The sequence below is a fragment of the Strix uralensis genome, chromosome 4 (assembly GCF_047716275.1).
Source record: "Strix uralensis isolate ZFMK-TIS-50842 chromosome 4, bStrUra1, whole genome shotgun sequence".
Classification (NCBI taxonomy): domain Eukaryota; kingdom Metazoa; phylum Chordata; class Aves; order Strigiformes; family Strigidae; genus Strix; species Strix uralensis.
The window spans coordinates 88,476,656-88,497,405 of record NC_133975.1 but is presented as its reverse complement, the minus strand read 5'-3'; the positions used below and the strand labels follow the sequence as shown (position 1 = coordinate 88,497,405).

General features: G+C 33.9%; 1 protein-coding gene across 4 annotated transcripts in view; it reads left to right on the top strand.

Annotated features, from left to right (window-relative positions):
- FUT8 (fucosyltransferase 8) overlaps window positions 1–19,502 on the top strand; it is a 143,153-nt gene extending 123,651 nt beyond the window's left edge. For 3 of the 4 annotated variants that reach the window (XM_074867609.1, XM_074867606.1, XM_074867607.1), the window contains 4 exons: window positions 2,504–2,750; window positions 3,999–4,175; window positions 11,269–11,419; window positions 15,883–19,502. In XM_074867609.1, coding sequence (XP_074723710.1) covers window positions 2,504–2,750; window positions 3,999–4,175; window positions 11,269–11,419; window positions 15,883–16,200 — 893 coding nt within the window. In that variant the 3' untranslated portion in view covers window positions 16,201–19,502. Of the gene's footprint in view, window positions 1–2,503; window positions 2,751–3,998; window positions 4,176–5,347; window positions 5,411–7,518; window positions 7,875–11,268; window positions 11,420–15,882 lie in introns of those variants that run through there. The other variant, XM_074867610.1, reaches the window with a different exon arrangement.
- The last annotated feature ends 1,248 nt before the right edge of the window (window positions 19,503–20,750 follow it).

Genomic DNA, 20,750 nt, shown 5'->3' with positions numbered 1-20,750 from the left:
TTCAGTTCCTTCTTGAAAAGTAGCTTTCTGTATCTCAAAGTGCACTCATTAAGACTTGACCTAGTAGTTAAGTTTGCACCACCAAGTTGTTTGTTTTGCCTTAATAAAATACATTTCGGTCCTTTCTGATTTTGATTCTCAGCAAGTCTTGCAACTTCATTATTATTCAAACGATGTATCACATGCAGTTTAAAGCCGAAATCTGGTGTGTGGGTTTTTTTTTTGTTTTGTTTTGTTTTTTCCCCCCACAGTCATCTTCAGTATTCTTTTGATTTTGATATATTTTAATCCAGTGTCCTGTATGCAGAAAGCTGTCCTAGTTATTGCTGGCCAATCTAATTTTCTTCAAAACCTTAAGACAGCCCGTGGAAAGTTTTAGAAGCACACTCTTGTCCTTTGAATAGTATGGAACAATGTGTTGGGTGCTTTTAAGGGTCAAAATGCTAAGAAGTGGGTCAGATCGCTCAGTCAGCTCTATCACTAGCAAGACTTTCCAAATGGCTGTCTTTACACAACATATTTTTTCAGTGCTAAAATGAAGTTTAAAAACTTGTGAGTCATACCATACTTAATAAAAAAAAAAAAAAAAATCACCTTTTTATATGCGCCTTAGCATCTGCTTTTTCTCCTCAAAAGAATTGCAATGAATTTTCTTCTCTAACTCAAGATTGGAGTATTTTCTTTCTTTTCTCAGCCAAGATTGCTGTTGCTTCTTTTGCCACCCTGTTCCTTCCCCCACTCTCAGTTGAGGGGGAAGGGGTAAAAAGGATGGAACCTTAAGTGTTCTTCCTTACCATTTCCAAGCTAAATGTTTCTTGTCTGGACTTCTGACTACATCTGCACTAAATTTAGCATTTCCCTGGCTTCAGGCTGCTTTTCTTTATTGCAGCTTTCTGAAGATATACTGATATACTACCCATTGTCTTATAAGAAAACTTAAATGCCTATTTTTTTACTAAATTTATGAACTTTTACTAAATCTTTTCCTGTAAGTGTGATATAATGGATGGTAAAAATATGAATTGGATTCGTGAATTAAAAAGTATCATCCATACCTACAGTGCATATTCTATGGGAAATTCTTCTGAAGGATCCCTTTACACTGGTGTTATACAGTGCAGTGATGAAATATTAACATATAGAGATATCTGTGAAGACAGATTTTTCCAAATTACTAAAAATTAATTGAAAATATACCTGACCATAACAAACATTCCTCATTTAAATAACCATGTCTCAGAGAGTTACTGCTGAATTTTGACTATTTTTGGTAGGCTCAGTGGTGTTAATGTAGCATTCTGGCAATTTATGACTTAATCATGCAATTGTCATATTTCTAGGACTTTGGCACAAATATACTGAAATGATTTTTAGTGCATGCAGAAGTGTTCTAACCTTAGGGATTTTTAACTGTTCTTAAAATAAGACTCATCCTTGCACTGAACTGATTTTCTTAACCATTAGGTTTCCTTGGTCATCAACAGTTATATGCATTGGATTTGCTTATGTTTAAAACAGTTTTCTTTCCTGGCTGGTGAACACTAAACAGAGAATTAGCCATCTTTGGCAGTAAACACTGCAGACAATGTAAATATTCTTTTGGAGGAAATGAACACACTAGAAATCTTACCTGAAACGTTCAGAGTTTCAAAAATGTAATGCTTTGTATTATGTTGTCGTGTATTATAATTTATTTCAGTATATGAAAGTAGCTTTGAATTATCAATTATGTAGACACTTATGTTCGTGTAATTTGTAAAAACGCTTTAAAAATGTTTAGTGGTTATTGAACCGGAATGCAAGTCCCATCTAAAACATCTGTATATTCCACTTCAGTATTTAAAAGAGAACAAATTTTTACCTGTATGTAAATCACATGCTTGCATAGTGCTTGGCTGTTTTCCTTGATCTATTTAATTTGCTACTTCATAGTTCTTCCAGACAGGAATTGTCTGTCTCTCTGTCCTTTCTCCCCTTCTGTCAGTAGAGTAGCTAATTCAATGGTTCTAATGATGTCTGAAATGCTGAGATTTACTGCAATAAAATGTATTCAAAAGAGCAGCAGGACTGTATAGGGTTTTTAAAAGAATTTCTTATGCCTTAAAATATTTGTTTTTTAAACAAGTAACTGAGTTTTAAGCATTTTAGATAATAAGTCTGTCCAAGTAAGCACACAGTAATGGTGTAGTTGTATATGAAAAGGTATGAATATATAAACAGGAACACTTTTTATATTCTATTAACTACCAGCTGCTAAGAATTCAAGGACCTTCAACTTTATTCTGCTGGAATGGATTATTAGATACAGTTGGTACATAACTCTAGTCTAAAACTATGATTTTTATTAATTTTTTTAATGCTATTTTGAAAAGGTAGAGCAACGATTAGGTAGTCTTTTTGAAGTTGAAGTTACAGTTTAGCTGATATGTTTGGGATGTTATTTGCCGATGGTAAAGCTTATTAATAAACTGCTTGACTCATCCTAGTATGTATTTTAAAACAGGTGAGGCTAATGATAAGGATGTTCAGGTGGTGGAACTTCCCATTGTTGACAGCTTACACCCACGACCACCTTATTTACCGTTGGCTATTCCTGAAGACCTGGCTGATAGACTAATTCGTGTACATGGGGATCCTGCAGTGTGGTGGGTCTCACAGTTTGTGAAATACTTGATTCGTCCACAGCCTTGGTTAGAAAAAGAAATAGAGGAAGCCACAAGGAAACTTGGTTTCAAACATCCAGTGATCGGGTGGGTATTTAATTTTCTTTTTAACTGTCTGTGCTTTAATATGTGTATATAGTGATTCCTGTACAGAACAAATTGTTTTATGATGGTTATCCAAGAGCCTCAAGCATTTTGTGGGGTGAGAGGGTGCTTTCTAGATAAAGATATTACTTTTTAACTGTGCACAGCACAAGTTGATTACAAGTACTTCTTCAGCATACTTGCCTACCTATAGCTGGACAGATACATAAAAGGCAGCTCAATAGAAAGTTTTTTTATATGTCCTTCCATATCTAGTAACGTGATGCAGAATTTCATTCCTGTAGCTGCCTTTCAGCTTGTATTCCAGACACTTTTCTGTCTGGGTCTTCTTTTTAAATGCTGATAGCTTTTACAGTTGAGGAAAAAAGTCTAAGCCTACATTTTACATGCCACAATCCACAACTAATTTTATTGTTGGCTGCACTTGAATATGGTATGTGCCTTTCCCTTTCCTGCTGATGTTTTCACTATTGTTGTTTCTTAGCAGTAAGTATGAATTGGAAAGTTCTGTATGGGGAGATACAGGGAGAAGGAAGGAAAGTACCTATGGGCAATAATGAGCAGCTTGTGGAAGAAAGGTTTTTACTCTCATGTAACGTGAAAAATTTTGCTGCTGCTGTACTCAAGTCTGCAAATATTGCTTCCTTTGCCAGAATTTTCCTTCAACCCTTAATCTTTCTTTTTGTAGGAGTACACAGTAGGTCTGTCCAAATGTTAGTTGGCTTTTGACCATTAAGTTGGTAGGCCACTTCACCACCGGTGGATCCGAAGGCTTTGTTAGGTTTCAAGCAGATGGAGAAGATGCATTTTTAACTACCTTCATTCAAACCCTACATTGTAGTTGGTGTCTCAATATATCCATGATGCAAATATTCCTGTTTTGCTTTTGAACTGTATTGATCAAGCATTATCTAACTACACCGCTAACTTATCATTCTGCACAAAAGGAATACCTTGTATGCTATAATTAAATCTCCTTAATTCTTTTCTTCCAGTTACCCTTTGCCTCCTTGCAAGATTATTATATTGCTTTCAAGAACAGACTGACAGATAATGTTGTCAGTGTGTCTTGATGGACATCAATGAGTTTTAATCCTTTCTTGTTTTATGTAGGGATTTAATTTAACATGAATTCTAAAATCACAGGCATGAAATTTAAAGTTTAAATTTCAGTTACTAAAGCATGTATTGTATTTATAAATTGAATTCCTAGTTTCTGCCTTTTTCCAGTGTTCACGTCCGAAGGACAGACAAAGTAGGAACAGAGGCAGCATTTCATCCCATTGAAGAATATATGGTACATGTTGAAGAGCGGTTTGAACTTCTTGCTCGCAGAATGCATGTTGATAAAAAAAGAGTGTATTTGGCTACAGATGACCCTTCATTGTTGCAAGAGGCAAAATCCAAGTAAGATGAATTATGTTTATGTTACAGTTTGTTCCTTCTGGTTAGCGTCACAATTTCTGACTATTGTGTGCAGAAATCTTAGTATATTTTTTTTTCTTATCATTTCTAAAGTTAAGATTGCATTTCAGCTTCCAGTGATTTTGATTTTTCTTTCAGATTTTTCTCTCTTTTCTTGGATGATTTTTTCCCCCAAGAATGCTTTTCAAAGCTTAATGTTAAAAATCTAGAAGAGTTGAGCGACATACCTGTGACTATTTAAAAACAAAGCAATACTGTAAAAGGGAAGTGAAAACATAAATAATAAACACACCAAGCTTTTTATAGAACATCCATATTAAAAAGAAATTATTCAGAAATATTGTAAAAACTAGTTAATGTATTAAGAAGTTTCACCTGTCCAAACAATACCTTTCTGTGAATAGTAGCCAGAGAAATTTTTACAAGTTGGTTGAAAAGCCTCTGATGACTCTTTCAGAAAGATTTCTGTATTGACAGCTTAGAAGACTTTCACCCTACATGTTGAATAATTTTAAAGTTTGTCCTTAAATATATGTGGGATTCCCAATCTGTAACATTGTCACTGTCCCTTTTTTGCTTTTTGTCCTCTTCCAGCTCTTCAGAACACGGGTGTAACAACCTACCCTAGCTGTAGGCTATCCCAGCCTGTCATAGAAAATATAACTGTGTTCAAACCTGGAAATGCACAGTATACATTCATTTACTCCTAACATGGCCTGTATTTTCCTGTAAATCTCATTAAGTTGCATGTTTTGCAAGGTGTCACTGAGATGGCAAAATCTTCTGTTTAGTAAAAGAAAGCAGATGCATATGGAAGAATAATGCTCCATGTTTAACTGTATCTTTCTTGGGTTGTGGTGTTTATGGTATATAAACAATTTCACAAATGCTTATCGCTATGACTATGGAAACTTGCATAAGTATTTCAGATGCATTGAATTTAAGTGTATTCGTTACTGAGTACAAGTTAGCATATTTTCCATTTGAGTACTATTTAATTAGCTGTCTACTGAATAGCACCTATTTCTGTTTCCAAAATTTTATCTCCCTTGAGCAGAGAATACATATTTTTTCATTTAAGCAAGGAAATTAATACTTTTCAAAATCAAGGTAAATCAAAAGTGACAAATTTTTGAACTGTTTATTCTTGGTAGACATGCTTGGAAAAATATGTAAGATAACATACTGGATTACAAATTTTCTTTGGCATATACAAGGTAAGCAGAAAATATTATTTTGTAGTAGAGGAATTTTCTACAGCATTGCAAACCTGTGTATTTCAATTGTGCTATTTCTATTTTTGTTTCATATCTATAAAGGGCTGCTGTTTAAAATTATGGAGTTTTGAAAAAACTAAACGAACATACACAACTCCAGATGATGGCAATCTAATCCTTCCTTTTTTGTATATATAGAGACAAGAACAGTAGCAGAAACAATTATGATAACATAACATTTAAAGTGCAAATCTGAACATTGAAAAGACAGGTAATACAAAATAGAGGTTATAATATTTAATTCATTACATTGTCCTAAATAACTTTAATTACTGTTTGTAACATAACAGAATTCAATATTACTGTAACAGTCTTGGTTATGCATTTTTTGTGTTCAACTTTCAATCCTTAGCACTGTATACTTAGGTTTGTGAATAATGAGATGCACTACCTATGTAAACATATCATCCCAAATTTTCAATAGCAACAAAAACTAATAGTAGAATTGTGACTTGCTCAGTAAACTGATACAGAATTTTATTAAGCATTGCAGTTTCTGTGGTAGTTCAAGGTTCATTCCAAATCACACTTTTACTGAGATGTGATGATACAGCTCATTAGTACAGCATTCATTTTGTATGTTTTCTTAATAAAAGCCATAGAATCTGTAAGTAGTGAAATTTTTGTGTTGCTGCTGAGTTTTCAGGTCATAGTTTACACCGAAACATAATTTCCTAAGTTGTTTGCACCCTATTGTTGCTTGCAGTCCAGTAGAAGGCATTTTAAACTTCCTGTGATTTCACAGAAGGCAGGACACAATGTGATATTTCAGCATTTAAGGGCATCTGAAGGCAGGTTTGGGGAACAAAGAACCTTTTCTTCCTCTTCTTGTGAAGAAAGCTCCAAATTAGTTTACACGTCTGACATATTGAACTATCAAGTTTTGGTAGAAACAGCTGTCACGTTGTATTGCGGTAGCTTATGTTGCATTCATTATTGGGTGCAGTAATATCAGTAAGTACTAGACAGAAGATCTCTCTTTATAGGAGTGATTGGCTGTCAAACAATGTTGACCATTGTTTCTGTTAAGTATTTCAAACTATTCCTAGTCATGAAAACAGAAATGTTTTGACTGAAGTTTCAGAAACTTCCCTTGCAGTCAGATGTCTATCAATTGCGAGTACAGTAGTAAAGACAGTGGAGTCAGTACTGTCAGTTTGTAGAGTGTTTTTGTTTGTTTTGTTTTCCAAAAGAAAAAAAAAAGCAATATATTTTCAGAATTATCATGATACAGAACAACATGATTAGAGAGGAGCATGGTTGAGAGTTCAACAGCTGTAATGATTATGGGATTAAAGCACTTGACAACTTCTGGTAAGCAGAGGTCATGGTATTTGTCTTATCTAAGTGATATGTTAGGGATGGTGTAAATTACTTGTTATTTGCCAGATTTAGTAGTTTTCAAATACAAACTTTTGTGTTTCTACTATATGTGTTTCTATTCTATAATGTTATTTACAGCATCTTCTCTCTTTCAGGTAGATTATTCAAAATAATGCAGTTGAACATGCACATAAATTCTTAAGAAACCGTATTTAATACATTTCTCGTTTATATAGGAATCTATTTAGGCCTCTTTCTCATGTATATGAGCACTAAAATCCAACAAATTGCATTCTTCCTTTCAGGATTTTTACCTATAAAGTCATCTGTATTTTGCTTTTTGTTTGTTTGGTTTGTTGTTGTTGTTGTTGTTTTGGGTTTTTTTTTCAGTAATTTGCCTCCCTCATGAGGTTTGGGTTTGGTTGTTTGTTTGGTTGGTTTTTTTTTTCCCTTCCCAGCACTTATGAAAGCTGCTTTTTCCACCCTATTTCACTGTTTATTTGCTTCCACAATAGCAAGTGAATGTCTTTTCTCCCTCTGTACTATCTGTAGTATAGCTGTTGCAACCCTCCCTGCCCCTGTTACATAGAATTCAGCAGTGCTTCAAAGTTCTTGAGTCTGATGAACAGCTCATATATTTTCCAAATCTTTTTAGAGCAAGACCTGAACAAACACATTACTTCTTACTCCATCAGTCTACACACATGCTCGCACTCTTCTTTCAGAGGGAAGAAAACTTGGATTGCCTGTTCTGGACACCTCCGCAGTCCTAGCGAATTGAGAACAGGAGCCTGGAACTTGCCATGGTTTGCACCTGCTGCACAGGGTAGTGATAAGCTATACTGACACAACTAGTTGATCAGCTTCTGAAACCATTTGGAACTTGAAATAGTCTCGTAACTGTGATTAGTTTCTATCCTTATCTGAGGCTGGTAGGTGCAGGAAGGAAAGACTTTAAACTATCTCTTCCCCACCTTCTTCTGATTTCTTCTTTTCGCCTTTTTCTAGGGAAAAAAAAAATCCTTCCTGGCCTGTATATAGCTTTCAAGAATCTATTAGGTAGCTTTAGAAGAATTAGGTATTATTTTTAGATATGTGGAAGAAATACACTACATATATGTAGTCTGATACAAAGAAAACAGTATTATACCACTTTTCATTCTTTGGTTTTGTCTTCAAAGTCTGGTCCTTTCCTGTTATAGAGAAGAGATTGTGTGGGTAATTTCTTTGGTAAGCTAGGAGGGATCCTACAAAATACTGTATTTAGGTGATTATGTCAGTAAGAATATGACATCTTACTATTTATTATTCATTTACCATGCATTCAGGAATCCTAGTAATAGGATCATGCCTGAGTTCTGCTTAAAAAAAAAAAAAATCCTCAAAAGCTTGTAATGTATTACATTAATCATAATATAAATACAGACGTAAAAGGGAATAGAAGGAAGCAAGAGCTAACTATAGAGCTTTAGAAGTTTCATGTCCTTTATTCTTTGTAGTCATTGTGGTAAGAACAGCTTTAAATACAATCTAAAGTACTATCAGGTGTGGGAAGGAGAATTAAACCTCACCTAATGCATGAAGCTGGTGGGTCATGTATGGCTAAGCTTGAGAGGTGTATAGGCTTGGCCTTTTACTGCATTTTTCTTTATGCTCTGCTTTCAGCCTGTGTTTGGAGACAGGATGGTGGACTAGAAGATTCTTTGGTCACACTGAGTATGGCTGCTATTATGCTCACATTTTGGGGTCTTTTAAAAGCAACCTCTTTTCCCAAGCATGAATATAGCATTGTGTGCGCGGGACAACATAAAAGTGCTTGTTTGAAAACTTTAACTTGTGAATTGATAAATGGATCACTGGGTTCTGAAACTGTTAGTTAGGTAAATTTGGATCAACTTTACCAAACTGAATTGAAGACCAGATTTAAAAGCATCTCAAAAACTGTTTCCAGAAGAAAGGGAGGAAGGAGAAAATTTTAAATGTACGCATAAGAAGATGTGTAAATACTTCTGGGTTTTGGTTGGTTTGGTTTTTGGTTTGTTTGTTGTTTTGTTGGTTTTTTTTTTTGTTACCAGATCCAATATTACAGTTCTTGTGGTGTGCTTCATCTGTTAAGTTATTAACTTAACTAAGATCTTCTCTTAGTAGAAAATCAGATTCTTCAAGAAACCTTCTTTTGTTTCTACTCAGCATGCGGATTCTGATTTTTGAAGTCTGAAAAAAGTGATTAATTTTAACAGTATTCCTGATACCAAGAACTTGCAAAGGGGTGTGCAAGTATCTTTACTATGTTCATTGTCCATTGAAATGACATCTCCTGTTAAACGTTCTTCCTGTTGCTCCCCTCAGAGCTGTGTCACTGAAATAAGACTGATTCCTGTGTCTGTTCCTCAGCTAGTTTTCACAGAGTAGTATGACATTTCCATTTGGTCTGTACTTTTTTTTTTTCCTTCAAAAAAATATTAAAACGATTCACACAATGGAAAGAGAAATAGACTGTATCACAAATACTGTGTTTTCATCTGTTGTATTTTGAGAGCTGGTTAAATACTGACAAAAAATGTCAGTACAGACAAAAAATTATACATGAAAAGATAAGAAAGAAAATTATTATTGTGACAGAGTTCATCTTGAAAAAACTATTTCTTGATCCATATGCTTCTATAATTTACAGAAGACATCTTATCAGTTATTCCAAATGAATAATATTTCCATCTTCTCCTACTTATCTTTTTTTGTTTGTTTTGTTTTCTCTTGTTTTTAATGCAGCATGAACTTCCCCTGACATTCATGATCAGATGCACCCTTTAAAATTCTCATACTACCTCTGGGAAATTTGCCATACATACATTAATTTTTGTTAGAGCAGGTGTTTCTCTTGGGAACATAAAATTCTATTAAAATCACTATGAAGATAAATTAAAATTCTTCCTCAAATATGGAAATTTTGCATATGGCTTTTTGATTTGCTCTTGAGATAAATTTCCTGATTTGGTAGTCACGGCTAGTGAATGTTAGATGGAAAAGCCTTCTATATTTGCCTATTTCACTTTTGAAAACAGTTTTCCCATAGTTTTAACATTAAAATGGAATAAATTAGGCATATTCTTCTGAGAGATTGTCATAACCATGTCTTCCGTGTGTTCAGAGTATATGCACGCGCTGCATTGTTGTATACAAGTGGTGCTAACTTCAGTAACTTTTGAAGAACTTGTGAATATAGCCTTATTTTGAGCAATGTTCAGCACAGGATTATGAGACTTTGAAGCATTTAGATACAGGTCTAAGTTATTGTTGCTCCAGCATTATATTCTCTCTATATATTCTCATTTGCTTTATTAAACAGTATAAGAATAATTAATTCTTACAAATGAAATATTAGCAGCCTTGCTATCTTATGTAATATATTGTTTTATAATTGTTATGAAGTTGTAATTTGAAAAATAGGTTTTATTTAAGTTATTTTATAATTAGCCCTGTAGCTGAAATTTTGTAGTTCGCAGGTTAGTTGCATGAGTTGCATTTCATTGTTGAAATATAATTCTTGTATAACAGCAATATAATGATCATCTTTGTTACAACTACCTGGGGTTTTACATATACAGATTATTTTTGGTAGGAGCTGACTGAAAATTTAATTAATTTGTGGTACTTTCCACAGTTTATTTCAGATTTCAGTTCCCCTGTAAAGGGTTACAAATATTTTGAGGAAGACCATTCTTTTTTGACACTTTTTAAAAGGATTTTTTTTTCTTTTAAAGTCATTGTTATATGTCAAAAACTTTTATTTTTAAGGTAATATAAACCAAGGTGTTATATTTCAAATAAAAACACTTTGACTTAAAGTATTACTGTTTTGTTTATGATATGTTCAGAGGTATATTGACATGAAATTTTACACTACTTTTATTTCTTTTTGACCAGTAAATAGAAAAATTTGTTCTCTATGTGGCCTTAACTGTGAAAGACTCTTATTTTTTTGGTTAGTTTAGATTTGTTTATTTAATATGTCCCTTTTACAGGTGACTGCTTTTGTTGCCGTGTCATAATCAGTATCAAGTAGAGAGTATGGTAATAAAATTTAGTAAAGAAAAAAAAATCTAGTAAAGACATAATCCCATATTCTGTGTAGTAGTAGAGAAAGTGAAGTGATCTGAGTACATTTCATCTAAAATCAGTAGCATTAGCAGAATGTGGCATATACTTCCTCATATTCTTTCCCTTCTTCTACAGTGTCAGATCCCAGACAGACTTACAGCGTATTTTTATTCAATTTTCTTCTTTTCTGGGTAAAGAGCGGGTATGCTTGAAGGCAGCAGTGTTCAGCAAAATTGTAATTCATTCCCTGTAAAGCAAAGACTCAAAACAAATTAACAACCTTATCTTGCAGCAAAGATGATGCTTCTTTAAAAAAAAAAAAAAATAAAAAAAATAGAGTAAGACTTTGCCATTAACAGTGTATTGTATTTTCACAGGTATCCAAATTATGAATTTATCAGTGATAACTCCATATCCTGGTCAGCAGGACTTCATAACCGATACACTGAAAATTCTCTAAGAGGTGTTATTCTGGATATTCACTTTTTGTCTCAGGCAGACTTCCTGGTCTGTACATTTTCATCCCAGGTAAACTGCAATACAAATACAATATGGAGTTTACGTACCAGTTCTAAATCGTAGTTTTCTTCATGCTCCTGTTATCTTATTCTCAGTGCTCTCTCATGAAAATTTCAGGGAAGAATTAGAGTCTCAGTATGCTGTGTGAACATTTAGAGGACTGTAAGCACTGGTTGATTACTTCTCTTCAGTTGAAGTTACTGGTTTAATTAAGACGTTTGAAATAAGCAGGAAATAATATTAAACATGTTTAAGAGTTCCTTGTTTTGCATAAAGTTAATGTATAACTTGTATCTATCCATTTCTATGCAGCTTAGTTAAGGAATTTAAAATAAGTAAAAATAATTTTAAACATGTTTAACACTACCTAATTTTGCATAAAGTTAATATATAACTTGTGTCCATCCATTTCTACACATCATTGCACTCTTACTAGAGTTCAAATGTCTGCTGTTGCCTTAGATGAATGCCTTAGGGAATGGAAAAGAATGAAGAAAGCAGACATCTAATTTCTCTTCAGTCTATTATATTTCTAGCAATCCAGCAGCAATGTGATAGATGTGAATTCCGACCACCGTAATCTGTAGAGACTTATTGTTGCAGATAATTATTATACTACAAGCTTCCTTTCTTGAGTGGTCTGATGAAGCAAGTTGGAGTCCATTACAAAACTGAATCATACAATTGTCATTGTTGTCATTTTCTTTATTACATTGTATTGTATATTAATTTCATATATCATGAAAAGCTGTATAAGATTAAAAAAGATCAGAAAGCAATATTTTGTGACTGATATGCTGATCCACCTAATGCAAGTATGGCAAAATATGATTGAAATCAGAGTAAATGTTTTTTACCTACTGTTGTCATATATGCTGTTATGTGACACTCCTGGTTAGGAAAGCATTCCACTGTGGATGGCAATAGATTATGATCACACACCATTGTACTGTTACATGGAAGTGGACACAAAACTGAAAGTTAAAATTCACTTCAAAAAGAAATGTTTTCCACAGCCTCAAATGTAAATTGTTTTCTGCACTGTAATGAGAATTAGATAGGTAACAAGCATAATATTAATATCAATTTCTTATAAGAAAAATAATTCTTAATACCATTACCATGACAAGAAGACAGCAAAACCAGAAAAAGTATAGAAAACCCTCTTATCCCTCAGTCATACTTGTGTATACTTTTTTTTCCACTGTTCACCAAACCCTGTGAAGAAAACGACATTTTATAGCATATTTAGAAGGTTATTAATATAGGCTGCTTCAAACCACTACATGAATAAACTCCAGAGTAAAAATCCTCACTAAGAAAAGCTTGTGAGGAGCCATCCGCTTTTATAATTGTTTGATTCAGCTGTATGTCCACTGAATGCATATCACAGTGAAAGGTGGTCATCAGCTAAGACCTAGAGCTGTATGTCTTAAATGCCACACGTGCGTTGGTGGAGAGACAGTTCATATTCTGAATTCATATTATTAATATAATTAATATTCTGAATTCATATTATTAATATAATTCATATTCTGAATTCATATTATGTGTTGGATAAAAAATAAGCAATCGATAACATTTTCTGCTATTATTATATTCAGATAGCTGTGTTAAAAGTGGTAAATGTTTGCTTTAAATAAAACACTGGGTATAAACATAGAAGAAATGTTTAAATATAGATACAAATGGCTTGGACAGAATATATTGTAATTGAATTTAAAGTGTTGGGGTAATTTCAAAAGAAGAATATTTGTTAAAATACATTGATACAGTTAAGGTGATACAGGTTGATGGGGACCTCTGGAGATCATCTGGTACAACCCCTTTGAGGATACCATTGAGGTACATGGTATCTTTGAGCTCCACTTTCATTTTGCCTCTCCCTGCATTTGACAGTAGACAAGTTTGCTGGATGACATACTTGCTTTTACAGAGTTGCAGAAAATTCTACTGAAGTCTAGGAAATCCCGTATTAGACTATTACTCTCAATAGCTGGGATTACGAATTTGGTCCAACCATCTACTCTAATTTATTCTGGGCAATTTCTTGTGCTTTAATAATTCAAACTCCTCAAAAATCATTTAACACCATTTAGCTGGTCATGCAACAATGTGGATCCCAACAGTATTTTCATATATTGGGCTTTTCTGAGGTCTGTTGCAACTTTTCCTGCTGTTCAGAAAGTTTTCTCTTTTATGGGTTTAAAATTTGATCCTCTGATCTCTAACATTTGAACTACTGTTTCTGTCCTTTCATCAATGAAATAAACAGTTTGATAATCACTTTGGCATTGAAGGTAAGCAAAATGAGGCTGTTAGTGACCCTCTGTTGTCCAATCTGTATGAAGTAAGGATAAGAATGTAGTCTTAATTTATTTCCAATGTGATTTTGGACTTTCACAGTAATCAATTGGATGCTGACTTTTTTTCATTTTCTTTTCCCTTGCCAAAAAAAGTCAAAGCTTCATTATAGAGGTATTAAGAGAAAATTACAGTATATGTGAATAGAATCAGGTGCTTTAGGAAGTCTCCTATGTTAATTCTTATTTATGTTACCAAAACTAAAAAAATACTGATATAAGCTGAAGAACAGATATTTCATTAAAATACTGTTGTTAACGAAATTAGGCCCATCAAGTGATGTGGAGTCCAGGGAAACAACCTACCTTGTCACTGTATTTCATCCACACTGCCTTAATTGAGATGTATAGAAAATCCACATGGTAGATAGTTACACAAATTGTAACACAGCAGCAGAATTAAGATTGCACATTGAAACAAAGAGCTTTTTTCTCTTCAGTCTTCATTTAGATGAAATCGTAGCTCCCACTGCCTGACGCATTTTGCTTCATAATCTCATTTCCTTCCAGGATTTATTAGTCTTTGTATTTTGCATTGTACATGTAAGTATACAGGCTGCAAAACAAGTGAATCTATGAACAAAAAATGGGAGGCTGGCTTTAACTACAATTCTGCATGTGAATTCTTCACCTGCTGCTCTCAACAGCTTACAGTTTAGTTACCCACTACAAAGGAAACAATTGCTGAGAGATGTATGTTTTATGTCAGGTATGCAGGACACTTACACTCACCAAAAAGCATTTCTACTGAAGAGATTTAAAATCTTTTACAGAGTGTATGTGTGTATCCTCCTGGAGCGCACACAGATGCAGAGAACAAAACATCAAAAACAGTCACAGAAGCTATAAAATAAATGACCTCTTACCAATATATGGGTAATCAAATTTGTTTCTGTAGTATGGGGTATAACAGGTACTTCAAAATAATTAACTTCAGCCTGATCTTCTGAAAGCTACTTCTGAAAAGTTAATTCAAAGATCAGATGGAGAGGGATAAAAGGAAATCTATTACATTTTTAAAGCAAATGCCTCTCTCAAAGAAGCTAGGAATGTACAAATATGTTTAGTTTGACTGATCAAAGTTCTATTCTCTGTATCTTCAGAGGGAGGAAAGAAAAGTAAAATCAAGTTTTACTATAGTTACATAGACTGAAAATTATGAAAAAGCTGAAATGCTTCTTCATATTGAAGAAGTCTGCTGTATTGTTAGTTTATGAAGCTTTATCAAGCTTACACAAAATCAGAGAAAGATACAGTAATGTAGATCAGAAGTCAGAAATGTCATAGTGGCCAGATTGGACACCTGACAGAGAAGAGCTTTCTAGCTCACTGTTGAAAAGAGCTTTGTTTAATATAGTGGCAGCCTTTTGTGTTTCTGGAAACTCTGAGAGATCCAACACAATTCTGATATGGGGACCTGTTTTCAGTCTGAAAGAAATGCCCTGGGTAGCATGTGATACAGTGACACTTCAAAATGCATCTTCCTCCTCGCCAACATCATTATTGTCTGCTGGAATTCAGTTTTATTTAGTTGTCTTCCAAGTTACCAACAGTCATAATTCTATCACTGTTCTAATATTAACAGCATTTTAAAGTCTTGGTCTTCTGGAACTGCTTGATTGTGAAAATTGGAACTTACTTCAGGAAAGTAAATGTAAAGCTTCATTATTGCAGAATAAATTTTGAAAATGTAAGTTCTAAAGTTTCAAAGGAAAGTAAAATACAGTTTTTATTAGTAGAAAAGGGAAACGAATTTGCTTTTACATTTGATTTGCTACACATTCATTATAAAAAGCAGGATGACTAGTGTTCATACAGATGTTTCTAATTTTTACTGAAAAGGCGACTGCTGTAATTATTTATCCATTTATATACCAGATCTGATCACCAGAGTACTAATTAAAATTCTGCAAAATTGTATGCTTCTTGTTAGTAAATATGCAGGTTTTTTGGTTTTGTTTGGTTTTGGTTTGGGTTTTTTTTTTGACCTGGATATTCCCAAACTTGATCCTCTTATAAAAGTTAATTTTTATGCATTGGTTGCTGAGTTCTGTCGTGTATTGCAGGCGCACACAATATTTATGACTTCTCTCTGTTTTTATTTCTAAGGTTTGTCGAGTTGCCTATGAAATTATGCAGACATTGCATCCAGATGCTTCAGCATATTTCCATTCTTTGGATGATATCTACTATTTTGGGGGACAGAACGCCCACAACCAGATTGCTATTTATGCTCATCATCCACGAACTGCTGATGAAATTCCTATGGAACCTGGAGATATAATTGGAGTAGCTGGAAACCACTGGGATGGTTATTCAAAAGGCATCAATAGGAAATTAGGAAGAACAGGCCTGTACCCGTCCTATAAAGTTAAGGAGAAAATTGAGACAGTCAAGTATCCTACATACCCAGAGGCTGACAAGTAGATTAAAAGGAAGACAGTCGGCAGTAATTCTTAATTTTGATTGGTTCAAACCAGTCAACACACTAACTAATGGTTTATATGGGATTTGAATTTGCATTTTAACATGCAGTTAAAATCAAAGCCTTTAGCAATGAAACTGGATAAGAAGCTGAGAACGAATGGATGGGCTATTATCTGAACTTACTCTTAAACATTTTTTGTTATATGCACTCTCACACATGCACACACAAAACCACATACAACAGGAAAACTGTTGTTTTATACTTTTTGTCTCTTTTCAGGATTTGTCCCAGTCATTAGTCTTACGTGAGCTTTGGGCTCTTTTCTCTGCCATTAATTGACAATAATGTTCAGACTTATCACTGCCGCATTGTGTAATTTGAGTGACATGAACATATTTTGTATGTGCAAAATTGAAAACATGGTGCCTATATTTGAAAAATTTGTGACCTTTTTAGAAGAGCCATGCCTATTTCACAATGGGCAAGAGTCAATCTTCAACTGGTGTTACCGTGACCACTGAACTCACTTCAGACAACAGATTAAGATTTCAGACTAGATTTCTTTACAAGTTTATTTTTAGCATTCCATTGATTACATCTCATCATTAATAAAATAAATGATACATCCAACAATAAAATAGTCACTGTCTGTTAGGAACTTTTGTGAAACAATGCCACGAACAGATTCTTTAGTATTGATAATGTTTCTGGACGTTGCCTTTGATTGAAAAAAAAAAAAAAAAAAACCAAAATCAAACCCCAAAGAAACCATAAAATCCACAAAGGAAAAATTAACTGGTGTTTTATTGAATTTTTACACACTCATTGTGTAGTACAAGTGCTTAGTGACACAGTGTTGCTCAGTTCTGTGGACAGTGGGTTTCAGCAGGATTACTTCAGTGGCTCAATTTCTTACATTTACTCTCTAGCACTGTTCTTTTACCTTCTGTGTTTTTTCTTCCAAAAATAATTTTTTTAGGATATTATAGGTGGCCATTTATAATTTTGGCATTGAATGTCATTACTTTTAAGTAAAATACTTCAGATTATCCCAGTTATGGAACCTGTCAATCTGGAGTACTCTAAAAAAATCTAACAATTTACCCCAAAACCAGTAGGTTCCAAGAAGATATAAACAAGGATGAATTTTTATGCATGACATAAAACTGTTAGTAATTCTTAGTGTTTTGAAATCTGTTGGTAGTCTGCTCTCTATTAAGAAAAGAGATAATTTACAAACCAATTTTACAAACAAATTTGTAGATTTGGGGGGTTGTATGTATATATATATATTTTAAAAATGTACAAGATATCAAGAGATTATCTCCAAATAGGAAGAATATTAATAGCATTATACAGGTTCTAGTGCTATCCAATCTGGAATACTGGAAGTGCAGAAAATGTTTACTGTTCAGACACTGAGAAAATGCCACGTGACTAAAGATAAAAAAAGCGTGGCTGGTTGACCTTAACAAAGCAAAAGTTTAAAGGATATTTAATTCTATTTATGTATAGACCAAGGGCAGTGTTGACATAGCGAACGGATGCACTTGACCATGAATAAATTTTAGGCTGAAAAGTAAGAGGAAATCTCTGGTGGTGTGAAGTTCAGCAACAGTCTTCCAACTGAAATAGTGGTGAGTAAGATGGAACTTGTTTGGTATGTAAAGGAATTAACTAAGGAAGGAACTATCTCTGACATTACTTGCAGGACTGATCCTGTAGATCCCTTTCAGTTATGTGTTTCTCAACTAAAAAGCTATTCTGTGTCTTGAAAAAGAATAACAAAATCAAAGTTGAAACCTGCTGTAAAAAAAAAATAAATTACCTGTTAGTAGTATTAAATAGACATATCAGTAAAAATGAGCATAGATACCAAATGGGATTTAAAGATGGATTGACGGATAAAGGCAAATGAGTAAGAGTGGCCAAGATATGCTAAAGATGATGAATTTTTGTGACTAAATATGGCTAGAGTTAAGTGGTGTTTCTGTATTTTGGAACTACTAAGGAAGCTGTTTGATGTTAGTTTCCTGTCTAAGTGATTCTGATAAATTTTCCACTGACTTAGCCAAACGTGTGGTATTTCAGAGGCACAAATGTAAGCTAAATTATAACCTTTCTTACTTAAATTTGAATTGTACATATAAAGCTATTGCTACTTTCCTTTTCCTTGGAAAGAAAAAAAAATCCAAACCTACAAACATTTCTTCCTCAACAATTAGATTAATGCATTTTATCTTTGGGAAAACTAATTTAATTATTTCTCCACAAATACTACGTTATCTATTTGATATTTATAGATTTTGAAAATATTTTATTTTTGAAGCTCTTTACTTACAGCTTCAGAGTTCATAATTTCCAGCTCATTTAATGAGTGTGATGCAGAAATAGTATTAATAAATGAATTAACATATGAAAATTCCTCCATAGTCAGGTAACTCAATTGAAAATATCACTAAAGAAGATAAATAACAGAACATCTAAGATGGGCAAGAGGAGATCTTCTGATGTAGTAATGAGAGAACTGGAATCACTGATGTTATAGAAGACATAACTATATAATGTGACAATATCTCAATAGACTATGTCTGACAAAATACTGGCAGGGTACATGTGCCTCCTTAGATATTCTAAGTACCTAATGAATAATTAGCTCATCATCTTTGAGAAAATGATCATGAAACGGTAAGAAATTATAAAATTATTGTTAAGAAATGTACTAATGTAGATGCTATGACCTTATTCCCCTGGGCCGTATAATCCTCTAGTGCTTATAATGCAGTACTTCTCAGAGGAAGAAACCTAGCAATAGACTGCTTACTAGATACATCTCTTTCTAGAGATTTGTTTCCATTAAGGATACCAGTTAGTTACGTCTTGGAATCCTGGGACCTTTGAACATTAAAACTGAATTTGTTTTATATTAAACAAAAGTAATATTAGAGAGTCCAGTTAGATGGAAGGATCCATGGGTAAATGAAAATGAGACACCCCCCCCCCCCCCCGATTTTTATTGTAGTTCACAGAAAAGTGAAACAGCAAGAAATAAAAATTTTGTCTTAAATACCTGAAACAAAGCTGAATCTTTTGAAGGTTGTGAACTCCTTAGGATACTAGCCAGAATGCTTGCAAGCAAGTGTACATCTTGTTTCTTCCATTTGCCTTGTAGCTCTGCAACAATCCAGTCATGTAATTTTTGCCTCGTACCAAACCACCATGTCTGACATCCGTAAACAAAGACAACCCTCATACTCTCTTAAACAAGCTAATATTTAATTAAATTTTTCCTCTTTAAGAAGCGTTTGTGCGTGTGTGTGTGTGTGTGTGCTCGCGTGTTATGTTCACAAAAAAGAATATGAACAGTACTCTTTCCTTCTTTGCTATTTTACATTATCATTGTCACGTTCTCTGTAATAACTTATTTGCCGGGTAAATGTAGTCTCTGGAAACTGAATATTCTACTTGCTTACCAACTGAGCTAAGAAATTTATTCAGAGTAGTTCAGTTAACTAGTCTTCTGTGACACTGGTATGCCTGGAGACTGGGGTCATCATCAACAGTTTGCTGCTACCACTGCAATTACACCAGCCTGAGTTCTGTCCTTGATTTTCAGTCCAGCCTACAGTCAGGTGCATGGGATTCCCAAACCTCCTCTACCAACATCCTCTCACTGTGAACTGCAGAGTGTAATGGATTCATTCATGAAGGATGTTTTATTCCAAAATTTAAAATTATTTACCTTCAGAGAAGTCTTTTGTCTGCCTCTTCTAGCACTGAATTTTAAGGACACTTGCAATTACCAGAAAGTTTTTTCTCCTTTACCAATTTTTCAGAAAAGAGAACTGATGATACTTTTCTTATGGAGAGATATTCACAGTGTGAAGGTTTCATCCATAACAGGTTTTATGTTTCTTTGGTATGCAATTATAAAATAAGGGTCTTGTCTTCTGAGCTAGGAACATGAAAGAATATAAAATAGAAAATTTTCATTACAAATTCTTGAAAAGGGAAGGGAGATTTTCCTTCATGCCAGTGGAGTAGCACCTACCATTTGAAACTTTTTCAAAACAGTGAATTGAAATTTTGTTTTTCCAGGTCATAAGTTTCTTTGCAATATTATCTCTCAAATATCTGAAGAATCAAGGTAAACATTTGTTTAGTTTGGGAGGTGGGAAGGAGAAAGTCTAATGAGAAGACATGATATTGTACTCTGAATTTTAAGTTGCTATATCAGTTTATAAAGCCACGAATAAACCTTTCAATGCTGGGTGAAGGACCTCTGCCAGCAAAAAAATCATTCTGCTTTTTGCCAGAAATACTTAACATTTGCAACCCCTCTTTTGATTTTGTCTAATACCAGTCCCAGTCGTGTATAAACATGCTGGTCATATTCTGATCATTGGTTGTTACTGTATTACAGTTTCATTCGTATTTGGGTGGGTTGGGAGCAGGCTGTCAAAGGGCACAAGCTTTGTTTGATTTTCTTACTGTGTTGAATTAAAACTATGTTTAAAACTCACAGAAATTCCATTTCCCTAAGGCACCA